This window comes from Polistes dominula, unplaced genomic scaffold (genome assembly GCF_049000335.1).
Source record: "Polistes dominula isolate Pdom_NZ unplaced genomic scaffold, Pdom_raw_medaka contig_20, whole genome shotgun sequence".
NCBI lineage: Eukaryota > Metazoa > Arthropoda > Insecta > Hymenoptera > Vespidae > Polistes > Polistes dominula.
This window is the reverse complement of record NW_028301147.1, coordinates 4,918,950-4,938,901: the sequence shown is the minus strand read 5'-3', so window position 1 is coordinate 4,938,901 and position 19,952 is coordinate 4,918,950. Positions and strand designations below refer to the sequence as shown.

The 19,952-nt window shown below is 26.1% G+C and overlaps 3 protein-coding genes across 8 annotated transcripts; all 3 read right to left on the bottom strand.

Moving 5' to 3' along the window:
* Window positions 1-35: 35 nt before the first annotated feature.
* Window positions 36-9,165, bottom strand: LOC107074206 (uncharacterized). The gene is made up of 15 exons (XM_015335440.2): window positions 8,995-9,165; window positions 7,886-8,079; window positions 7,564-7,746; window positions 7,112-7,325; window positions 6,802-7,019; window positions 6,218-6,403; window positions 5,971-6,121; window positions 5,304-5,513; window positions 1,680-1,744; window positions 1,415-1,597; window positions 1,094-1,307; window positions 802-1,016; window positions 514-708; window positions 303-441; window positions 36-227 (listed from the first exon to the last, which is right to left on the bottom strand). Exons 1-15 carry the CDS (start codon window positions 9,014-9,016, stop codon window positions 88-90), a joined length of 2,529 nt encoding a protein of 842 aa, XP_015190926.1. The 5' UTR covers window positions 9,017-9,165; the 3' UTR covers window positions 36-87.
* A 123-nt stretch (window positions 9,166-9,288) lies between these two features.
* On the bottom strand, window positions 9,289-11,626 carry LOC107074065 (uncharacterized). Its single transcript, XM_015335088.2, has 3 exons — window positions 10,705-11,626; window positions 10,086-10,635; window positions 9,289-9,991 (listed from the first exon to the last, which is right to left on the bottom strand). The coding sequence occupies exons 2-3, from the start codon at window positions 10,581-10,583 to the stop codon at window positions 9,863-9,865; spliced, it is 627 nt and encodes a 208-aa protein (XP_015190574.1). The 5' UTR covers window positions 10,584-10,635; window positions 10,705-11,626; the 3' UTR covers window positions 9,289-9,862.
* Window positions 11,627-12,314: 688 nt separating this feature from the next.
* Fancm (FA complementation group M) lies at window positions 12,315-19,591 on the bottom strand. 6 transcript variants are annotated; one of them, XM_015335361.2, is made up of 14 exons: window positions 18,392-19,591; window positions 17,840-18,031; window positions 17,563-17,730; window positions 17,086-17,258; window positions 16,919-17,008; window positions 16,628-16,852; window positions 16,395-16,545; window positions 16,203-16,324; window positions 15,993-16,112; window positions 15,740-15,905; window positions 15,506-15,660; window positions 15,151-15,397; window positions 12,854-15,063; window positions 12,315-12,762 (listed from the first exon to the last, which is right to left on the bottom strand). In XM_015335361.2, exons 2-14 carry the CDS (start codon window positions 18,015-18,017, stop codon window positions 12,481-12,483), a joined length of 4,287 nt encoding a protein of 1,428 aa, XP_015190847.1. In that variant the 5' UTR covers window positions 18,018-18,031; window positions 18,392-19,591; the 3' UTR covers window positions 12,315-12,480. The 6 variants fall into 6 exon arrangements, with proteins under 6 accessions (XP_015190847.1, XP_015190848.1, XP_089033510.1 ...); XM_015335362.2 differs by having other exon boundaries at window positions 17,840-18,019; XM_089177384.1 differs by having other exon boundaries at window positions 17,840-17,968.
* Between the last annotated feature and the right edge of the window lie 361 nt (window positions 19,592-19,952).

Here is a 19,952-nt window from a genome sequence, read left to right as displayed (position 1 = left end):
AACATGAAATGTAAGTCTTTAATAAAAAAGAAAAGTATTTATGTAAACATATATTTGAAAGTACATTATTCTTTATTGAATAGTACTTTAATTACTTAAATTAGGATGCATGTAACGACCAGCAAAAAGAGTTGCATTTGTTTGCAAGTCTACTATAGCAAAAAGGAATGGATGATTGGCTCTGAATATTTCCTTATTTGATCCCATTAGTGGCACAATTGATAATTCTGTAAATATATTTAATCGTTTCGATTATTTTATCATTTAGGATAACAATCAACATTTTGACAGAATTATATTACCTGTTATTGCAGATGCAACAGTTCCTTCTTCATTAACTTCTATTTTAGCATTTTGTATAATATTTTTAACATATATACGACTGTCTTTTACAATATCGGAGAAATCTGCGCTCCTATTAAATATGCTACGAATTCCCAGCTAAAAAGAAATTTGTATAAATAAAAAAATGATATAAAATAAAGAATATAATTACATAATAGTGATACTCACAGATTTCAGTACAGATTTAAGATCAAGTTTATTTTCTATAGAAAACTTGGGAATTATCAGATTAACTTCTGTTAAATAAATATTTGCCAATAATGCAGAAATAGATACATAAGACAAGTCCTTTGACAAAATTGTAAGATTTGGATCAATTTCCTTATTATTAGGAAGTATAATTAACATAACAGTCTTTCCATCCTAAAAAATAAAAATTGTACATTATTCTTTATATGTATAAATCCATTCATTTTTACCATAAATTAAACTACAAAGAATAATGTTGTTTCGTACAGTATATGGTATCTCTACTACATCTGCATTCAAGGATTCAATATTTCCAAAACGATATTCAGCTGTATTAGCTATAAAGTCAGTATTTTGACAACCAATTTTAGGAACATAAAAACAATCATTGAATCCTGCTTTTTTATTAAACGATAACTGCCACCGTCCTTTGAAATATAATGCTGAGGTCAAAATTAAAGTTGTATCTGCACTAATACTGCCTGCAACAAAAAGATAATCATATAAATATTATTAACAATATAAATAGATCACATAGTCGAATCAAATTTTTACCAACCAGGATCTGAAATTGATTGAATGTTGTTATGTGTTGCTGTGCGTACCCAGTCATTAATTATTTGTTCCGCAGTATCTCTGTTACTAAAGTCAAGAAATTGAATGTCTGCATCATAAAATTGTCTTAGAACAACATTGTAACTTGGCGTTATTGGTAAACTGTTTCTAGCCCACAATCGAGTTGCTCCATCTATTTCTGTACCATTTTTTACACTCTATGGGACAAAGATATTGTAAATATACACATATATATCTTTTGTCTATAGAAAAATTATTACTAATTTAGTTATTCAAGGAATTACTAATCGATGTGAAAACATACTTTCAAGGCGGTAACAGCACGCTGAGAAATAACCCTGATTTGATACACATTTTCAGTTAATCTCAATGCACTGTATATTTCTTGACGAGTTTCTCCTTTTGCACCTTCAGCAAGAATTGTTAAAGCTAACTTGATATTTGTAGGTGATAATATTACATTTCCATCGTTTTCTTTAATTATTGCCTAGAAATAAAATATTTTATTAATGAATTATATAATGTAAATACAATCAATTGCATTCTATTTCTTTTGAACTTGTTCTTACTTGCAACAAATCGATGTTGAAAAAATTGTATCGATCCTCTCCAGTAGGTATTGATGATGACACATCTATAAACAAAAGAAAAAAAGAGAATTATTATTATTATTATTATTATCATTATTTAAAATTATCTAATAATATTAATTATACTTTCACATAAAAATACTACAATAGCAGATACAAAGAGCGTAGCTATTTATATACTTGATTACTAAATCCCAAATAATACAGTCACTGAATTAAATTTGAAAGTTGCTCAACATAACTCAATGATATTTTTCTGATTTATTCACAAAAGAATTACGTTTTCAAATGAATATATAATTTACAAATACTTCATACACATATGCGTGTAAATATACGCAATTATTTTTAAATAGATTTCTATTATATATGTATATACATATGTATGTACCTTTCAAAAATAACACGTTGATAACGAACAACAATGATATTAATTTCCACATATTTTGTCAATATATAGTTAACACTAAAGGAATAATTCGTTATGTAAATCGAACACTTGAATGCTCTGAGTCTCTCTTACTTTTATAATTAAATGATTCCGTATGATTTTATATATAGCGTTACGATCAAGGCAAACATCGGCGATGAATTAAAGCGTCTTTTATGTCCGATGTTCATCGTGAATCACATGGTCCCCACTTTAGAAACCAGAGTTTATAGAACTTGTAATTCAATGTAAACGAATGCAGATTACAAATATCAGTAAATTCTTCGTATTTTATTCAATAATCTATATCATTTTTTTTCTTTTTATATTATTTTATTATATATGCAATAATAAAATGATTTACGTTTTTTTGTTTTTTTAATTATATTTCGAATAAAATAAACATTTTTAACGCGTATCATTAATTAGATAAAGGAAGAACAATTATTTGCAAAAATCAATAAAAACTCTGACAAAAATTATGACAAATGGGAAATATCCCATATCAATTTTTAAACAACTTTCCTTATCCCTGATTTCTTGTCTCCTAAACAATTAATACCATTTTTCTTATCGAACAAGTCGTTTATATACAGGGTATCTAAAATGTTTGAGACCAAACTTATATTATGTATTACTGAAATCAAATGAATGTAAAAAAAGTTCATATAAACTTATGTCCGAAGATGTTTTATTGGAAAAATATAAATATTTATAGATTTATCTTAGAATCTTACGACATATTATAATTGTCAATGATTCATTTGTATTTTAAATAATCCGATTTAATACCTCTGGACTTCTATTTATAGGATCACGCAAAAGAGTTGATTTATAAAAATACAATTGAAACAATAAACAAATTGTAGGAATGTATTCCAAATACATTTATTATTATTTTTTTTTTCTAATAAAGTTGAAATTCAATTCGGCAAGCTTGTATTCTTGCAAAAAAAAAATTACTAAAATAAATTATAAATGTTTTTAAAAGCATATATTTTTTCAATAAAGCATTTTCGGACATAACTTTTTTCATCTATTTGATTTCACATCAGTAATACGTAATATAAGTTTGGTCCCAACCTTTTTGGACGCCCCTATATGCTATTTGTATAAATATAAACACAAAGAAACGCTTAAAATTCGACGTATCTATTAAGATTTATACGTGTGTGTGTGGAAACGTAACACACTTACGTTGAACAGTAAAACGGATATATTATAAGAGTTTGGAATTTCCATAGTGTTTACGTCATCGGAACGCCCCAAAGGTACGCATATATATAAAATTGTCCTTACAATAATATTTGTATAGGAAATTAATTGTTTGTTAATAAAAAATTATGTTTAAACCAAATATTTTTCATGCATTATCAAAATTTCATTTGCACAAAATCGATTACTTATTTTATGTTAATCACGTTTATAATAATAGTTTTAATAATTATTATGCCACGTACAAGACTTTAAAACTATTAATAGAATAAATAAAACAAAATACCAATTGTTTATTTTCCTGGCCAAATTAGAAACACATAAATTTATTTAATTGGAAATTTCAAGACAAAGTGAAAAGAAATTGTAATTAATATTATATTACATCTGTAATCTTATGAAAGTAATTCGTTTAGAGAAATAATTGACGGAATTACAGATACGATCAGAAAAATATGTTATGAATATATTAAAAATACGTTTTACAGACATTTGTTTTTTTTTTATAGATGACACATTCAAATTAAACATAATTATTAATAAAATACTTTGTGAATAAATAACAGACTACATTGGTATACTAGATAATGTTAAAGAATAAAAATTAAATAAAGAAAATTCTAAACACTAAAAGAACTATAAAATAGCATTATGATAAGCACTAAAAAGTAATAGAAACATGAAGGATGAAAGAAATATAATAGTACAAGAGAAAGAATTGAAAAGTTAAATATCCACACTTTCGTCCAAAATTTCATTCATTCCCCCTTACACCTCATCCACTGCATTCTCACTCATTTCCACATATTTATTCTATACGTATAATGTTATTCACATGATAATTTTCATTCTTCTGTGAACGTAATGAGTAAAAAATTGTTGAAAAACCGAAAAAAAAGATATTTAGGAAAAGTCATCAAAAAGAACACATTTCTGTTATTATATTTCGAAGTTAAATTTACAAAGGTATTAAGGTTTAATATTTTTTTACTTAAATTCATATAATACACGAATTTTATTTTTAAATTATATTTATCTTGATTCTCTTTTTTTCGTTTATCTATGCGATTCTATTATAATTTTATTATAATCATAACTCTTTGGTACATTATTTCTTCACATTCGGATGAACATAATAATAGTATATTTTTGATTGATTATCAAATTTAAAAGAAACGTTTTCTATAATTTAGAAACCCATAACAAAAGAATTTGTTATTAATTGTAAATTCCATACATACTTATATTACGTACAAGTATATATTAGGTCATTAAGTATGAAATGCTCGATTTTTAACTGAAAGTATTCGAAATAATCAGACATTTCATACTTTATGACCTAATATATATATATACTTGTTATGTATAAGTATTTATATACTACCTAAATATTTACTTCTAATCAGTTCACCTCAAAATTGTAGCCTCTACAGAATACTGTTGTTACGTTTTATGATTATCATTACAATACCCTTTAATTATGTGTAGTAATTAATTCGGTACCTTTTAAACAAATTTACTATTTATTTATAAATTTATTGTATTATTTTCTATAAATTTGGTCCACCTTTCAAGCCACATTCAGTGACGAAAAAAATATGACGATTTTGATGGAATTAATTGAATATCACAGAACCAAATTAATTGCTACAATTAATATTTACATTCGCATTAAATAATTTATTTAATTAATTTTAAAAAATAAATTATTAATTTAATCATTTACTAAATTTAAAGCATAAGTTAAATCTTCGAACAATCTTGTCTCAGTCAATGAGATATCGAACGATGTGATCGAAGTGTTAATAAAAAATAAATAACCCATAACCAAATCAACACCATATACTAGAGAATACAACACATTCGTTTAAATTTTAGAGACAGAAACATGTTAGTATATCGCTTTACGCCATTCACCATCCACCATTTATCAAATCCTTAATTTTATAAACTTTTACCGGAAGTAGAAGGTACAGTATTTTGTGTTTTCTCATTGAAACGTGAACCAACATTCACGTTTGCATTTTCAGTATTTCCTTCTCGTTGCAAAGGATTCGAGACTTTTCCGATGTAAAGAATAGTACCCGTCGTTTCATCTTCGATATAAAAAACGAACGGATGATTCGCGTGGAAGGTTTGATCGCCAATTTTATTTCCAATTTGTACAGCTGTAAAAATAAAATAATAAATGTAAATAAATAAAAATAATAATTAGACTTTTATAGAACTATATGCAATATTAATGTTACATACTTATACATACATATATTTGTATTTTTTTTTGTCTATAAAATTTATTAGTTCAAATTTAAAAGTTTATGATTGATAAATGAAAAGTATACTATAAGCATATATAATATATTACAATTAATTATATTAATATTAATATATACAATTTAATATATTATACATATATTTTCTAATCTTTTTCGTAGACAAAAAAAAATAATATAATTATAGAAGATTAATTAATGAATTATTTATATATAATTAAAGTGATATATTATATGAGAATCATATTCATTCGAACATGAAATAAAATAACACATGCTCTTTTTATGTATTTATATACGTATTTACTTCCTGCTACATTACTACAATGGTATTCATTTACAATAAACTTACCAGTGGCTGCGTAAGCGGATGTTCCATTTTCATTCACTTCAATACCAGTTTTTTGCAGGACATCCTTAACAATGAGGCGCCTGGATTCACGTTTTGTCTTTGATATACCTGTTAGAGTGGCCGTATCATCGAATATATCTCGAATACCTACCTGTAATATATTAAAACAATAAGAAAAAAAGAATCAATAAATTCGAAATGATCAATGAATTATTAAAGAATTTTTCAAATATGTATTTGTACATACCTCACGAAGAACAGTTTCCAAATGGCTTGTAAAGTCGAATTTAAATTTAGGAATAGTAACTTCAACTGGCGTGTCTTGCATAAGCCATGCTTGTTTCGTTAATATAAAAGGATTAATTTCTTTAAGCAGTCTATCTATTCCGTTTACATTAAATGGTAATATCAAATACAAAGCGAACTTGTGACCCTGGAGATAAAATCAAATAATAAATAAGATTAGGAATTACCCATTTGCTCGATGACAAATCGTTCATTGAAAATTGTTTTAGTAATTGAACAATCAATCGAATTCCCACGTTTAAGATAAGATATTTTGATTAGAAGGGTAAACATTTCTTTACATATTGTCCGTCATAGGAATTTTCGTATGAATCAATAAATCGGGTTAGAATTTATTATAATATTTTGGGGACAAATATTATAATGGTATTCGCGGTCTCGTCTATATTTCTGTATATATATATATATATATATATATATATATATATATATATTTTCACATAAAAATTAGCCAATCCGATTATTGATAACCGGTAACCCTCTTGACAGTTAATAAGATTTACTATAACATTGATAAAGTCTTACGTCATACGGTAGTCGTAAAATCTTAGCGTTCAATTCCGTAGACTCCGAGTAATAGAATCGACTGCTCGAAGTCATAAATGGTACTTCTACGACATTGTTTTCACTTATATAAAATTTCCCCATATGAATATTTTCAGTTTTAAAGAATTGACGTCTCCAAATGCCCTTGAAAAAGAGTGCGTTGACTACCAACATCACCGAGTCTTTCAAAGATGTTTCTACGAAAAATAAAACAAGAAATAAGTATTTATTTTTTAATGTATGTATTATTTTATTCGTGATATCGTTGATTATCCTTAATGATATTTACCATCTTCAATCAATTTATCAAGATTTCCATGCGTCACATTTTTGACCCAACTATTAATATCTTCGGTAGATGAATGAGTGTCTGACAAATTAGCATTTATAAGATTAACCCCATAAAACGTTTCGATGATTGCAGCATAACGTTGTCTTGTCATGATAGAATTATCGACGTAAAGACGAGTACCAAGATTTAACTCGTATTCAGGACGCATCATCTGCAAACATGTATATAAAAAGGAATGTTTCCATTGGTTACCTTAATAGCTATCATTTAAAAATCTAATAACGCAGTAGGAAAAAATAAATATCCTGTCTATCTACTTTTAAAGAACGATCAATGTATTCTCGGTAGCATATAATCGATATATTCATAGGGGAAAAATAGAGAAAGGAAAAGAAAGAGACAGGAAGAAAAAAAAGAGTGTGATTTGGTATTAAATATTATGCATTTACCTTTAACGATTGGAGAATTTCCGAAAATTTTTCACGAATTGCCGGTCGGCTGATTGGTAATTGCATGACTCCAGCTAATTCTTGCGCTGTGTGATCCTGAGCTCCTTCATAGAGCAAAACTAATGCCAATTTTATAGATATCGGTGATACTAATATATTTCCTTCATACATTTTTCCCATGGTCTGATAAATAAAGAAATAGAAATAAAATGAAATATATAAAATAATGAAATTATTTTATAATTAAATTAAATAAAATTAAATCTTTGATTAGTATTGTGTGTATTTAATTTGTATGGATAATCTATAAAAAATGATTTACTCTAAAAAGTATCCAGTCAAAAACGTTGAAACGTTCTCCCAGATAAGGAACAAAATCTTCTGCATCGTCGTCATATGTGGTCGCATTGGTTCTCATCGACACATTGGTAACGTTCAAATTTTTTGCTTGTCTTTGTACAGTAGCGCTGTTTATCGTAGAAATGAATACGAGGCTCCATAAAAATACGGTACAACCTATAATTAGTATCCCTTAATTAGCCAAGACTTCCCCTTTCAATATTTGCAGGGAAAATGAAAAACAAAATTCTTATTGGAAGTTAACAGTTTTTAACAAGAAAGAAAAAAGTAGCTATACAATATTCATGAGATTTATTCAAACAATCGAGATTTCGGTAAGCAAACGAAATGTAGAAAATATCATCGAAAAGTCGGAACACGTCTTGAGTACCGAAACAACTTTTAACCTTGAATTGTAATGTTATATACATATAAAAAAAAAACCCAAATGAGTTGAAAATAATCAAATATTATTATCGTATTAGTTGCGCATCGATTAACACTGCCATTGAAATTTGTACTGTCAATTATTGAAAAATTTGTATTGTTAATAATTGAAAGAAAAATATCTTATGTTTAATTTGAATTCACCGTTATTTAATAGCATTCTATATGAATTTTATGTTTAATTTGAATTCAACATTATTCAATAGCGTCTTATATGAACACTTTAAGTACGTCTATCAATCATGCGATTTATTACGTTCCATCATACTCTCCCGATAAATTAATATTTTAAAGGTAATATTTAAATGCACGAATATATTTTAAATATGTTTATATCAATTACACAATTGTTTCATTTAATTACTTAAATAATTCGAATAATTATTTAATTACTAATCGTTCATCTTAATCTTGATCGATGTATGTAGTATATATATGTATATACATATATATATTAAAAATATTCTCGTTAAGAAATAAGTGCTCATAATGGATGGAAAATCCAAGGATTCATTTGTAATACAAAATATTACTGTCAAATAAGATAATTTACAAAATGGATGATTGATCCATACAAATGGATCTATCGGATTTTATAAATAAAATATTAATATTAATAAATAAAATAAACATTTATTCTCTTACCTAATGTTTTAATAAGCTTCATGATGATTTTTCGATAAGTAACGTTACTGTAGAATGAGTTTGTTTATTAGAAAAATTCGAATTTGTATATAGACACGACCGATGATCTTCGCAATGGTACAATCTACAAACGAAGCGAATACGAGTTCACTAAAGATTAAAACCGGTCGAGCATCGGTTGCTGTATAAAAGTTAAAGAGAATACGGGAGAGAGAGAAAGAAAAAGAGAGGGAGAGATATAAGAAGGAATATAGTGGGGAGAAGAAAGAACGGAATCGTTGTTAGAAATAAGCAGCTTATGTGACTCATGTAAAAATAATTTTGTTTTTTAAAAAAATGTTTATATAGTATTTTTTTTCTTTATGATTCTTTATTGGCATACATGATGGAATTAACTAAGAATAGAAACTAAATTTTAGCTCAACATAAACCACCTTCGGTTTATTTCATGATTTTTTACGAGATCCTCGTAAAATCCTTTGACGTCTAACGCTATAAATTACTCGTATAGATTAGATCAAAATTCTTTTTAAATTCATTGATAAAATATGTACAACCACAATGATTCGTGAAATTGATATTTATTTAATAAGATGACGTTATAAACAAACGAAATAAAAAATAATTAAAAAGAGCGTTTCTACAAAATGAGATAAAAATAATAATGTTGATATTAGTAAATGAAAGAAACTTGATGGGAAAATGATACGACGATATCCTTTTATTCGCTATGACTATTATTGCAATTAGATTTTTGTCGTAAGATATATAAATTAGATAATCTGATGACTACTACAATAACACATAATAATACAATTAATTTAACTAATTGTATTAGTTTTTATTATTATTTTGTTATTTCTTCTTTTCATTGGTCGCGTTTCTTTCGTTGCAAAGCGTGGTACTTGTTATAAGCGTCCAAAATATACACAGTAGCTGCATTTAAACTTTCGGGTGTAATGTAGGTTCGTGCCAAATCCGTAACTTGTTCTTTTACCTGTTAAACATAACGGAAATAAAATAATTAGCATAGATCTTTTAATTATTAATTTAGAACTTACGAGAAAAAAATTAAAATTCATTCTACTTACCCGAGTATTGTACAGAGGAAAATCTGATAAATTAATGAGACAGATATTAGTAAAAGTACATATTAAAGTAATAATGACACTAACGACAACGAGACCAAGCGCGAAATATGCAAAAACAGACCAAAATTGAGATCCATACAACATAAGGCTAGTAGCTAAAGGAATCAAGCCTTGTGAGAATACAAATGGCCAATCATGGTTTTCTTGGGATGATATAGGAGATTGGTGTTCATCTACTCTCGATTGTATTTGATCTCCTCTATTATTTGAATAATCTGGAAAACTTGGATATAAATATTGCCTCGGTGGTAATAGACTTTCTTGCAAATATGAATTCATTTGCAATTGATTATTGTTTTGATTTTGAGCGACCGTCAATTGTTGAGATTGCTGTCCTGATTCTTGAGTTGATTGAAAACTACTGTTACGTTCCACAATCGAATTTGCCAATCCCAAGCAGATCAATGTAGATATTATTAAAACACGAAACATTTTCATTGTTTTATTAGATCATATTTTATGTAAATCAATAAATTTATTTAACGAGAGCCTAAAAAATGAATATGTATATAATTACGATTTAAAATTAAATATAATAAAGTATTGAAGATGTTCTTACATTCGTCCTAATAGATCCTATTATAAGTGAAATTCACGATCTTTTCCAAACGTTCCTGGTCCGTTTAACGTAGCTCTGCAAATGACGAAAATTTTCTTAGCTTCTCCTTATATAGTGCAGGTAGAATTTGTAGAGGCATTTTTGTGGATACCTTTTCTCTTTCCTTAAAAATTCATCCCTTTGTTATTAAGGGCAGCACTTTAATCTGATAACGCATACCTGGTCGTCTAAAACTTCTTCTTAATCTTATCCAGTTTTCTAAAAATACTACATATTTTCTGTTACGACCAACTTCTAGAATTCTGCGTTAAATTTTCAAAGAGAGTGAGAAATAAATAAGATTATTGTATTCCTTGAAAAATCATCATAATATTTCCTATATTGCGATGTATAAATTAGATAAAAATATATCTTAAATAAATGTCACCAATAACGTTAACATTACAAGTCGACTTCATACATACACACATATGTTCGTAAATCTATCCAACCGATTATTTATTATTATTTTCTGTTATTACTACTGTCAATCTTAATTAATTATGTATGTTTATTCATTTCATCATTTTAAGCATTTTTCTCTCTCTCTTTTTATTTATCTATTAGGGAAACCGAAAAGTAATGTCGTTTCTGCGCATATTAATATTTGTTTAGTATTTATTAACTCATTGTATACTTTAAAACCGTAGTTTAAATTAAATGGTTAAAAAACAACATGTTTTATTTGCCGATCCCCCTAATATATTTAAATATTTTTTTTTATACGTCGTTTCTTTTCTGATAATTCATTCCTTTGTTACTAATAGAAATCATTTTCATCTGATAAAATATACCTGTTCGTCTAAAATTTCTTAATCTTATCTAGTTTTCGAAGAAACCTACGAACTTTTTGTTTTAACTGACTTCTTAAGAATTGTTCTCATAAAATTTCTAACGGGAATAAGAAATAAATAAGATACTTATATTTTTTGAAAAAATAATACAATTTCTTATTGCTCCAGATATAAATTATACAAAAATATATATATATACATACATATTAATATATATTTATTATTACTATTATTATTATTACTATTTGATGAGAAGACACATGTTATACAAAAATATTTCCCACGTCAAATTGCTCTTAATTATCTAATAACAGTACACGTCAAATGACCGAGGTATCAAAAATAGTAAAATAATATTTATATTCTATAGACGAAATATGCAAAGTTAGCTTGAACAGAACCAATTTCCTCTTATCTCCACTTATTCTTTCTTTTGTATCTACTTAGCGTCTCCTCGTACTTATCATATTCGAATTCTTTAACATTTGTTCTACATTGGCACGTCACAATTTAACTATATTTAATTATAAAAATAAATCTTTTGTATATTTATTGTTCATGTAAATCATGTATAAAATCTAATAATCTTAGAGTAAAAATAGTCTAAAGAAGACAATTCAAAATAACAATAATAGAAGAATCATTTTTTCTTCAACGACAAATTTTCATACCTCTAATATACGATATAATATTTTACATGGGAAACAATCTTCTCATTCAATATACATTTTAGTATAGAACAATGCTTTGCTATTCATAAACATTTTCATACAAAAAAGCAACAGTAAAAAAACGAACATTCGATGTAAAATTAAAAGTATTTGAAATTATGAGAAATAAAGTGTCCATATTTAAGCTTGGTTTTTATCTTCCATAGTTTTGTATATATAAAAAATATTTTTAAGTTTATATTCTCCCTCTATATATAATAGAATACAAAATTTTATGGATGTAAACCTTTCAACATCATTGATTCATTCTGAATGTCTATACGTAATTTTTCAGTTTCATCTTCGCTACTATTATCCGAAGAAATATTTATTACTTTATTCTTTTTTCTTTTTTTTCTATTTTTCCACACACTATTTTCTGATTCATCAGATTTCATTCGTTTCCTCTTTTTAGTCTCTAATATTTTCTCCGCTTCTTCCAATATAGAATATCCATGAACTAGTTTACTCTTATCGACATCGTTATCTTCATCGCCACTTACGCAAAAGGAATCCTAAATAAAACAAATTTTATATTAATTCATTTGCAATTAAATACTACATATACATATCTAAATACTTGAAGTAAAAAATATTCAAATTAACCTGAAGATACGTTTCATCGGCTTGTGAACAAGGTTGAGAATATATATCTTCTATTTCTGTAGATTCTTGAGGTTCTTTAAAAATAAAAGCACCAGGTCTTTTTACAGGACTTTTACTGGCTTGTAGATATAAAGCATGTACATCTTCCTCTTGTGCGTATTGAGTGTAACTAACAAAATCTTTTAAATCTTCGTCAACACCAGAACTTTCATTGGAACTTTCACTGGAATTTAACGATACTGCTGCTTCATAATCAATATATTCGCATTGACTTCTCACTTTACTCTTTTGACTTGTTGACTTTTTTGTGTAAGAGGAATTTCTTGAAGATTTCATATATTGTGATTGACTGCTCTGACTTGTTTTATTAAAATCCTGTGATTTTACATATTTATCCGGGGCTTTAAAAGAACTTAATTTATTTAATTTCATTTTTCGTGTTTCAACTTTTTTAGAAGTATTATCTCTGCAATTGCTGCTACTTGGAATAGATGTATCATTATTTTGACTTTTCTGTTTTGAGAAATAACTAGTTTCCAATTGATTTAATTTATCTATATCGTTTGTACTTATAACAAAGTCATTTTCTGAATCATTTTGATCATCCACAGAAATGGAATTAGGAATGGAATGTCTTATAGTAGATAATTTTTTTGCTATTTTCATAGAATTATTTTTTGCACATTCTTCTGGTTTGGATTTTTGCTGGAATGATATCCATTCATCGCTATCAGTATCATCCCCCATAATATCATTCGCGAAAGATGATTCTAAAGTACCGTTATTTTTTACACTATCGTTAGTAGTAGAATTTAAATTAAAATACTTTGAATTTGCAGCTGAAACAGATGATACTTCAAAATCATTGTTCCATTCAAAATCATCATATTCAAACTGGTTTTCTCCTATACATTTTAATTTTGTATTAATACTTTGTTCTGAGTTTGGTAAAGTTTCATTTTTTGAATTTGTTATGTTCTTTGATTCATTGTCTGGAGCATTCATTTTCAAGTCTTCTGAATCAGATGCAAATATATCATCTTCAGATTCATAGTCACTTTGTATAAGCAATTTATTACTAGTTAATGTATATTCAGACTTTTGTGCTACATCCTGCAGTGTATCTTTTACTTCTGTAAGTACAGTCTGTACATTCTCTTTGGAATTTATTTGTGCTATTTTATTAACAGCTTGAGTTATGGAATACATACTTTCGCAATGCTTTGAGCGTTCTTCTGTAGGTTGTTCCTTAACTAACATGTTTGTTAAAGTAGAATTATTTGTTTTTTCTTGTATTTTATTACTTGTCGTTATTTTGGAAGAGTCATTGTTTGAATCAGAAATTTTTAATTGAATATTTTCAACATTATCATCATTACAATCACTTTCAATAGAATCAAATGAATCATTAAATATATCTTCAAAAAAACTAACTTCGGCCTCCATTGGTACATAACTATTTGTATTCGGAGGATTAAAATTATCACTTTGTTTACTACATTTTGAATTTGTCACAGTTCCAGCTGTGTTATGTTCTATAATATTAACGTCAGTATCCAGATTATTTAAATTATTTTCGTCATCTGCGATATCATCAGAATCGGTACTTTCATTAAGTAAATCTTCGAACTTGGATTTAGTAATATTAGTAGATACATTTATGCCTACGTTTACTGGACTCAAAATATTGTATCGATTACTAAAGCAAAAATTGTCGTCGTCATCATAATCGTTTTGAGAAGGTTCTTTTGGCAATGATAAATCTATTTTAATATTACTTAAATAATCAGCCAAATCATCAAGTATATCTAAACTAGGTATAGTAAAATCAATGAAATTTGTTATTGATTCAGTTAAACACATATATGTGGTATCTACTTTAGGTTTTCTCAATCTCATTTCCTCCTCTGATTTCTTCATAGCGCACAACGTTAAAAAGTCAACTGCTTCATTGTCACAAGTTAGCAATTTAACATTCGATGCTTTTATTAAATTAGTTTTATTATTTAATGCAGTAGTTTTGTTATTTAATGCAGTAGTTTTATTATTTAAGGTAGTAGTTTCTACTATAGTAGGCTTTATAATTTCTACAAAATCATCATCGTCATTATTATAATCATTATCATTATTGGAGTGCACGTCCAATTTTTTATTTACGAGAAATTTAGACAATGAAGGCTGATTCGTATTTCTTATTTCATTAATAGAAGCTAAAAATATTCAAGCACATTTTTAATTATTATTAGTAAGATATAATTCATTTGTGAGATAAATTATCATTACTTCAAAATACTTACATTGTTTGGTAGTTTTTGTCTTTTTCGTAGATGTTTCATTAGATTTTTGATTGTCTACTTTCTTAGATTTAGTACCTTTTTTCACAGGAGTTTTTGGTTTTATATGTATATGCATTTTACGACATTCTGGGTTACATACGTCTGGTATCATGCGAGGATTTTCCTCATATAAAGAAGAATTGATATTGCTTGTATTGAGAATTTTACTGTTTAAAGATTCTCTTCTTGCCATTGTAGATTTTAAAGCCTATAAATTCATAAAAAATATATATATATATATATAATATAAATTTAGAAATTGTATAATAGAAATAAATCTAAAAAAAGAAACAAACAAGAAAACAATAGTACGTACTTCGTTTTCTTTACCATCTGTAACAAGAACTATTATATGACCATCTCGTTTTCGTCCAGTTCTTCCCATTCGCTGTACAAGACGAGTTGGATTTTTTTGTGATACATCAAAACATATTATCAAATCTACTTCTCCAACATCTAATCCTTCTTCGCCTACAGAAGCAAACATTAATTATTATTATTATTATTTTTTATCAAAAAATACAAAAATTAACTGTATTATAATGTATACCTATACTGGTAGAAATGAGTACATTGACACGATTTTGTCTAAAATCTTCTATCGCCTTTATTTGATTTTTCTGTTTTTGTTCACTTCTGCCGACAAACATTTGAGGTCTTATCAACGGTTTTGTTTGTAATAATAAAACGTATACTTCGCTGACAATGTCTCTATACTACACTTAAAATTAAAAAAATTATTTTTGAAATAAATATTAGTAACAATATATGTATTTATATAAAATTCACATATATGTACAAACCTCTACAAAGACTATAGCCCTTGTATCTTTTCCAGAAGAACTTGCTATTGTAAAATGATGCAATAATAATTCTTTTAATTTTAAAAACTTATTATGTCCAAATACAAGATTATCTGGAATCTAAATATACAAAAATATTATTTAAGTATTAATATATTAAATCAAGCAGTTAATAAAATATTACGACATATGATAAATTGATATACTAACTTCTGGAGTATTTCCACTAATAAATAGTTGAGGATCAGGAAATGGTCCCAAATAAGTTTGTACTTCTGCGAGTAATTCTTGTAGTTGAGTTTCACTGTTCATCCAAAATTTATCAGAATGATCTTAAAAGGACATTAAACATATTAAATATATAATTAGTTCCATAGAGATTCGTATTATATAAACATTTACTTTGATAGAACTTATAAAAGGCACGAAGTCCATGCCGAATCATTAATTCATAAGCATGATACATGGTAAGCAAAATATTTAATGCTTTTTTAATTTCATTATTTCCTGATTGATTCGGCGTCTTTTGAAATTCCCTTAGTATCATAAAGATCTAGTTATAAACAAAATATATATGTACATTAAAACATCATAAGAAATATGACTGAATTATTATTATATACAAATGAACTTACTTTGCCTTTAGAAATATTTGCGGTTTGTCCGCGAATAACATTGCATCTAATAAGAAATTTTACATGACGATCCATTATATTAATATATCTGTCTTTAAACTTTTCTAATTCTTCACCAAGAGGAACTAAAATAATATCTGTCTTTCTTTGATTAATATATGGCGTTATATCTAGAGATGTTTCATCTCTTAATTCTATATGGGAAATGCATAAATTTTGTACAACCTATAATACAGTAAAGTTTAGGAAAATGATTTATTAATAATTTAAAAATAAATTTTTAAAGTATACCTGATGAACATTTGCAATTTTATTTCCCGGTGTTGCGGAAAGTGCTAGTACTCTAAAATATCGATTTTTCTCTTTCAATATACGGATACACTAAAAATATCAAAATCAAACAAAATAAAATATTGATTTAGCTTATCATTAAAAAATTTAAAAAATCATGTATGTACCTCGCAATATGAATGTTTACCCAATGCTTTATGTGCTTCGTCTATTACAACACATTTTACAAGTTCACTAGGAATAATATTATTTTCAAGATCATTATGAAATACTTGAGGTGTAGCAAAAAACACTCTGTTCTTAAACCAAGCTTTTTCACGTGCTTTTTGATTTATATTGCCTATTAAAAAAAGAAAATCCATATGTTAATTGAAATTTCAAAAAATGGTGACACATTTGCAAGTTAAACCGATTAATTCTACTTTGAGAATTTTTCTTAATTTTATTATCGAACCACTTGACCAATATTTGATTTTTTATATTTATAAAATAAATTTCTCTATTAATTAGACTTAACACCATTAGATGATAATAATTTTTGTTATCGTTCAATAATAAATGATACAATAATTTTTTTAACTTTTTGTTTTACTAAGTTAATTGATGTAGCGTATAAATTACTCATTTGATTTTTTAATAAATACCTGTGAGTTCAATACTTTCTATACTTGGAATACCCATCACATTATAACATGCATCAATTTGTTGAGCGACTAAGGGCCTTGTTGGTGCAAGGAAAACAATTTTTCCACGTGGATACCATCTCCAAAAATTATACATTACCACAGCAGCAACAAACGTTTTTCCCAACCCTAATAACAAAATGAATATAACAATAACATACTTCTTAATCTTCTATCATTTTTGTAGATGCATTTATAGAAATTAATTTTATAAAATAAAATGAAATAATTATCTTACCAGTTGGTAGACATACTAGAGTATTATAAAATAAAGCTTTTTCAACAATATTATACTGATATTCTCGGACAGGATAATTTTCTGGATAAATCCATATTTTTCCAGCAGACAAATCAAATCCATTTGTTTCTAAATCGGTTGAAATATCAGGATCTTGTATAATTTCTATTTCACTCATTTCTATAAGGTTAACTATTTTTAAATACGAAATATTATATTTTAATAATTTTATATTAACACATTATAATATACCTAAATCATTCATGAATGAAATACGCATTAATTCCAATGAAGATAAAAAAAAATATAAATTTATAAATACGATGATTACACATTCAGCTATGCAGAATTAAATATTTAGGTTATCTTTCATGTAATAAAAATTAATATGTATACACAGTTCAAAACTTTTCTGCACTTTATATATCTCATTCTATTGATAAAATAAGATAACTGTATATTTTTATTTCGTTCATCAACTAATAGTTTGATAAACATAAATTTTTTATGTTCTTGTAAGTTTTATATAATTGAACATAGTTTAATACATACTTTATTTCACAACATTTGATTTATGTACATAAGAAAACACATTTAGAAAATAACATCACATTAAACAAAGTATTTTGTTTAACAATCTAACTGTAAGACTGTAATCATGTAACTAAATGGGTTTAGTATCATCTTGAAAATGGCTAGAAATATTAACCAATCACGATAGAGGATTGTCACGTGATTACTTTTTGAATGGTGACAAATGAATCACATAAGTCAAGGATTATGAATCAATGTATATGTATGGATTTAAAAAATAATAATGTAGTATATTATAAATAACGTTTATATTGAAAAATATTATTTAAAGATTTAGGTTATGGCTGTCAATATATAATCAAAACAAGTAGGATATATAATTTCACAAATTATTTTTACTATCTTTTATAATCATTTAATACTTTTTGATTTGGTACATTTTTTTTTATTATTTTGTCATTCATAATTTTTGAAAAATTATTATGCATTTATTTGATTGCAAATTTGAAGATTTCGATTCAACAAATATAAATTTACATATTTTGTTCAATATGATTTACATCAATGATAATTATCATTTATATGTATATATCTTGCACACATGCATATTTCTAAATGAACATACATATATTATGGAGACAATAAACTTGTAATAACCATATAACTTTCTGTGTATGCAATATATACTTTAACATATTATGTTATTAGATACATGTTTTAAAATTATAATAATGGAATCTAGAATAATACAAATATTTCATTGTCAATACACATTGACTTTATATACAAGATATATTATTTACAAGTTTATTTAATCAAAGTGACATAGAAGAAGTATTTAGTATCTCCGATGATATACATAATTGTAACTTTTTTATACGAAAACTCACATTTTAAACATTTTATATTGTGCAATTATTTTACATCTTATGTTATTCATAAAAATGTGGATTTACTTTCACGAGAACATATGGGAATTTATATACATATGCACCTGATTCATTCTTAAATAGGACTCACATTTGAATGATGAAATAGGAAATAACAAATTTTGTAAGATCTTATATATTGATAATAATTTAGTTAGTATTAATCACATATGTATGTATTCTTTATAGAAAATATATCGATAACGGTTTCGATAAGTTTTTTTATATGGATAGTGTATATATGTGTGTGTATGTGTATAAGTTTTTGAATTTTGGCTGTATGAATATTCATGCAAGGACACTTAAAGCAAGGCACAGATACATTTTTTGCATTATTTCATTGATTATAATATTATATAAAAAATCTGTATTATTTATCATTTAACAAGTTTTCCTCTGTTTAGGAATAATTGCGTTTTAATAAAAAATAGTTGCATTTTCCAGCCATAAGTTTAATAGTAGCCAGTGATTTTGTGTTATTTAGAATTAATAATATAATATATTAAATATAGAATTTATACCTATAGAATTTATGGCCTTTTTAATCAAAATAAAAATAATTTTATATACGTATATTACCTATACTTTATATTTGTTAAATTACATATAATATTGCAAGTAGAGAGCATTATTTTGATTTAGGATTTAAA

What these genes read in the sequence shown, in the direction of transcription:
- Fancm (XM_015335359.2), bottom strand. Translation starts at nt 18,119, where the DNA reads ATGCGTATTTCATTCATGAATGATTTAG. An exon ending in TTCATTCATGAATGATTTAG is followed by an intron (nt 18,032 to 18,091) that starts GTATATTATAAT and finishes ATTTAAAAATAG; the next exon opens with TTAACCTTATAGAAATGAGT. An exon ending in TTAGTGGAAATACTCCAGAA is followed by an intron (nt 16,113 to 16,202) that starts GTTAGTATATCA and finishes TTGTATATTTAG; the next exon opens with ATTCCAGATAATCTTGTATT.
- LOC107074206 (XM_015335440.2), bottom strand. Translation starts at nt 9,016, where the DNA reads ATGAAGCTTATTAAAACATTAG. An exon ending in TAGTAGAGATACCATATACT is followed by an intron (nt 709 to 801) that starts GTACGAAACAAC and finishes TTTATTTTTTAG; the next exon opens with GATGGAAAGACTGTTATGTT. An exon ending in TGTTGCATCTGCAATAACAG is followed by an intron (nt 228 to 302) that starts GTAATATAATTC and finishes ATATATTTACAG; the next exon opens with AATTATCAATTGTGCCACTA.
- LOC107074065 (XM_015335088.2), bottom strand. Translation starts at nt 10,583, where the DNA reads ATGAAAATGTTTCGTGTTTTAATAATATCTACATTGATCTGCTTGGGA. An exon ending in TTCCTCTGTACAATACTCGG is followed by an intron (nt 9,992 to 10,085) that starts GTAAGTAGAATG and finishes TATGTTTAACAG; the next exon opens with GTAAAAGAACAAGTTACGGA.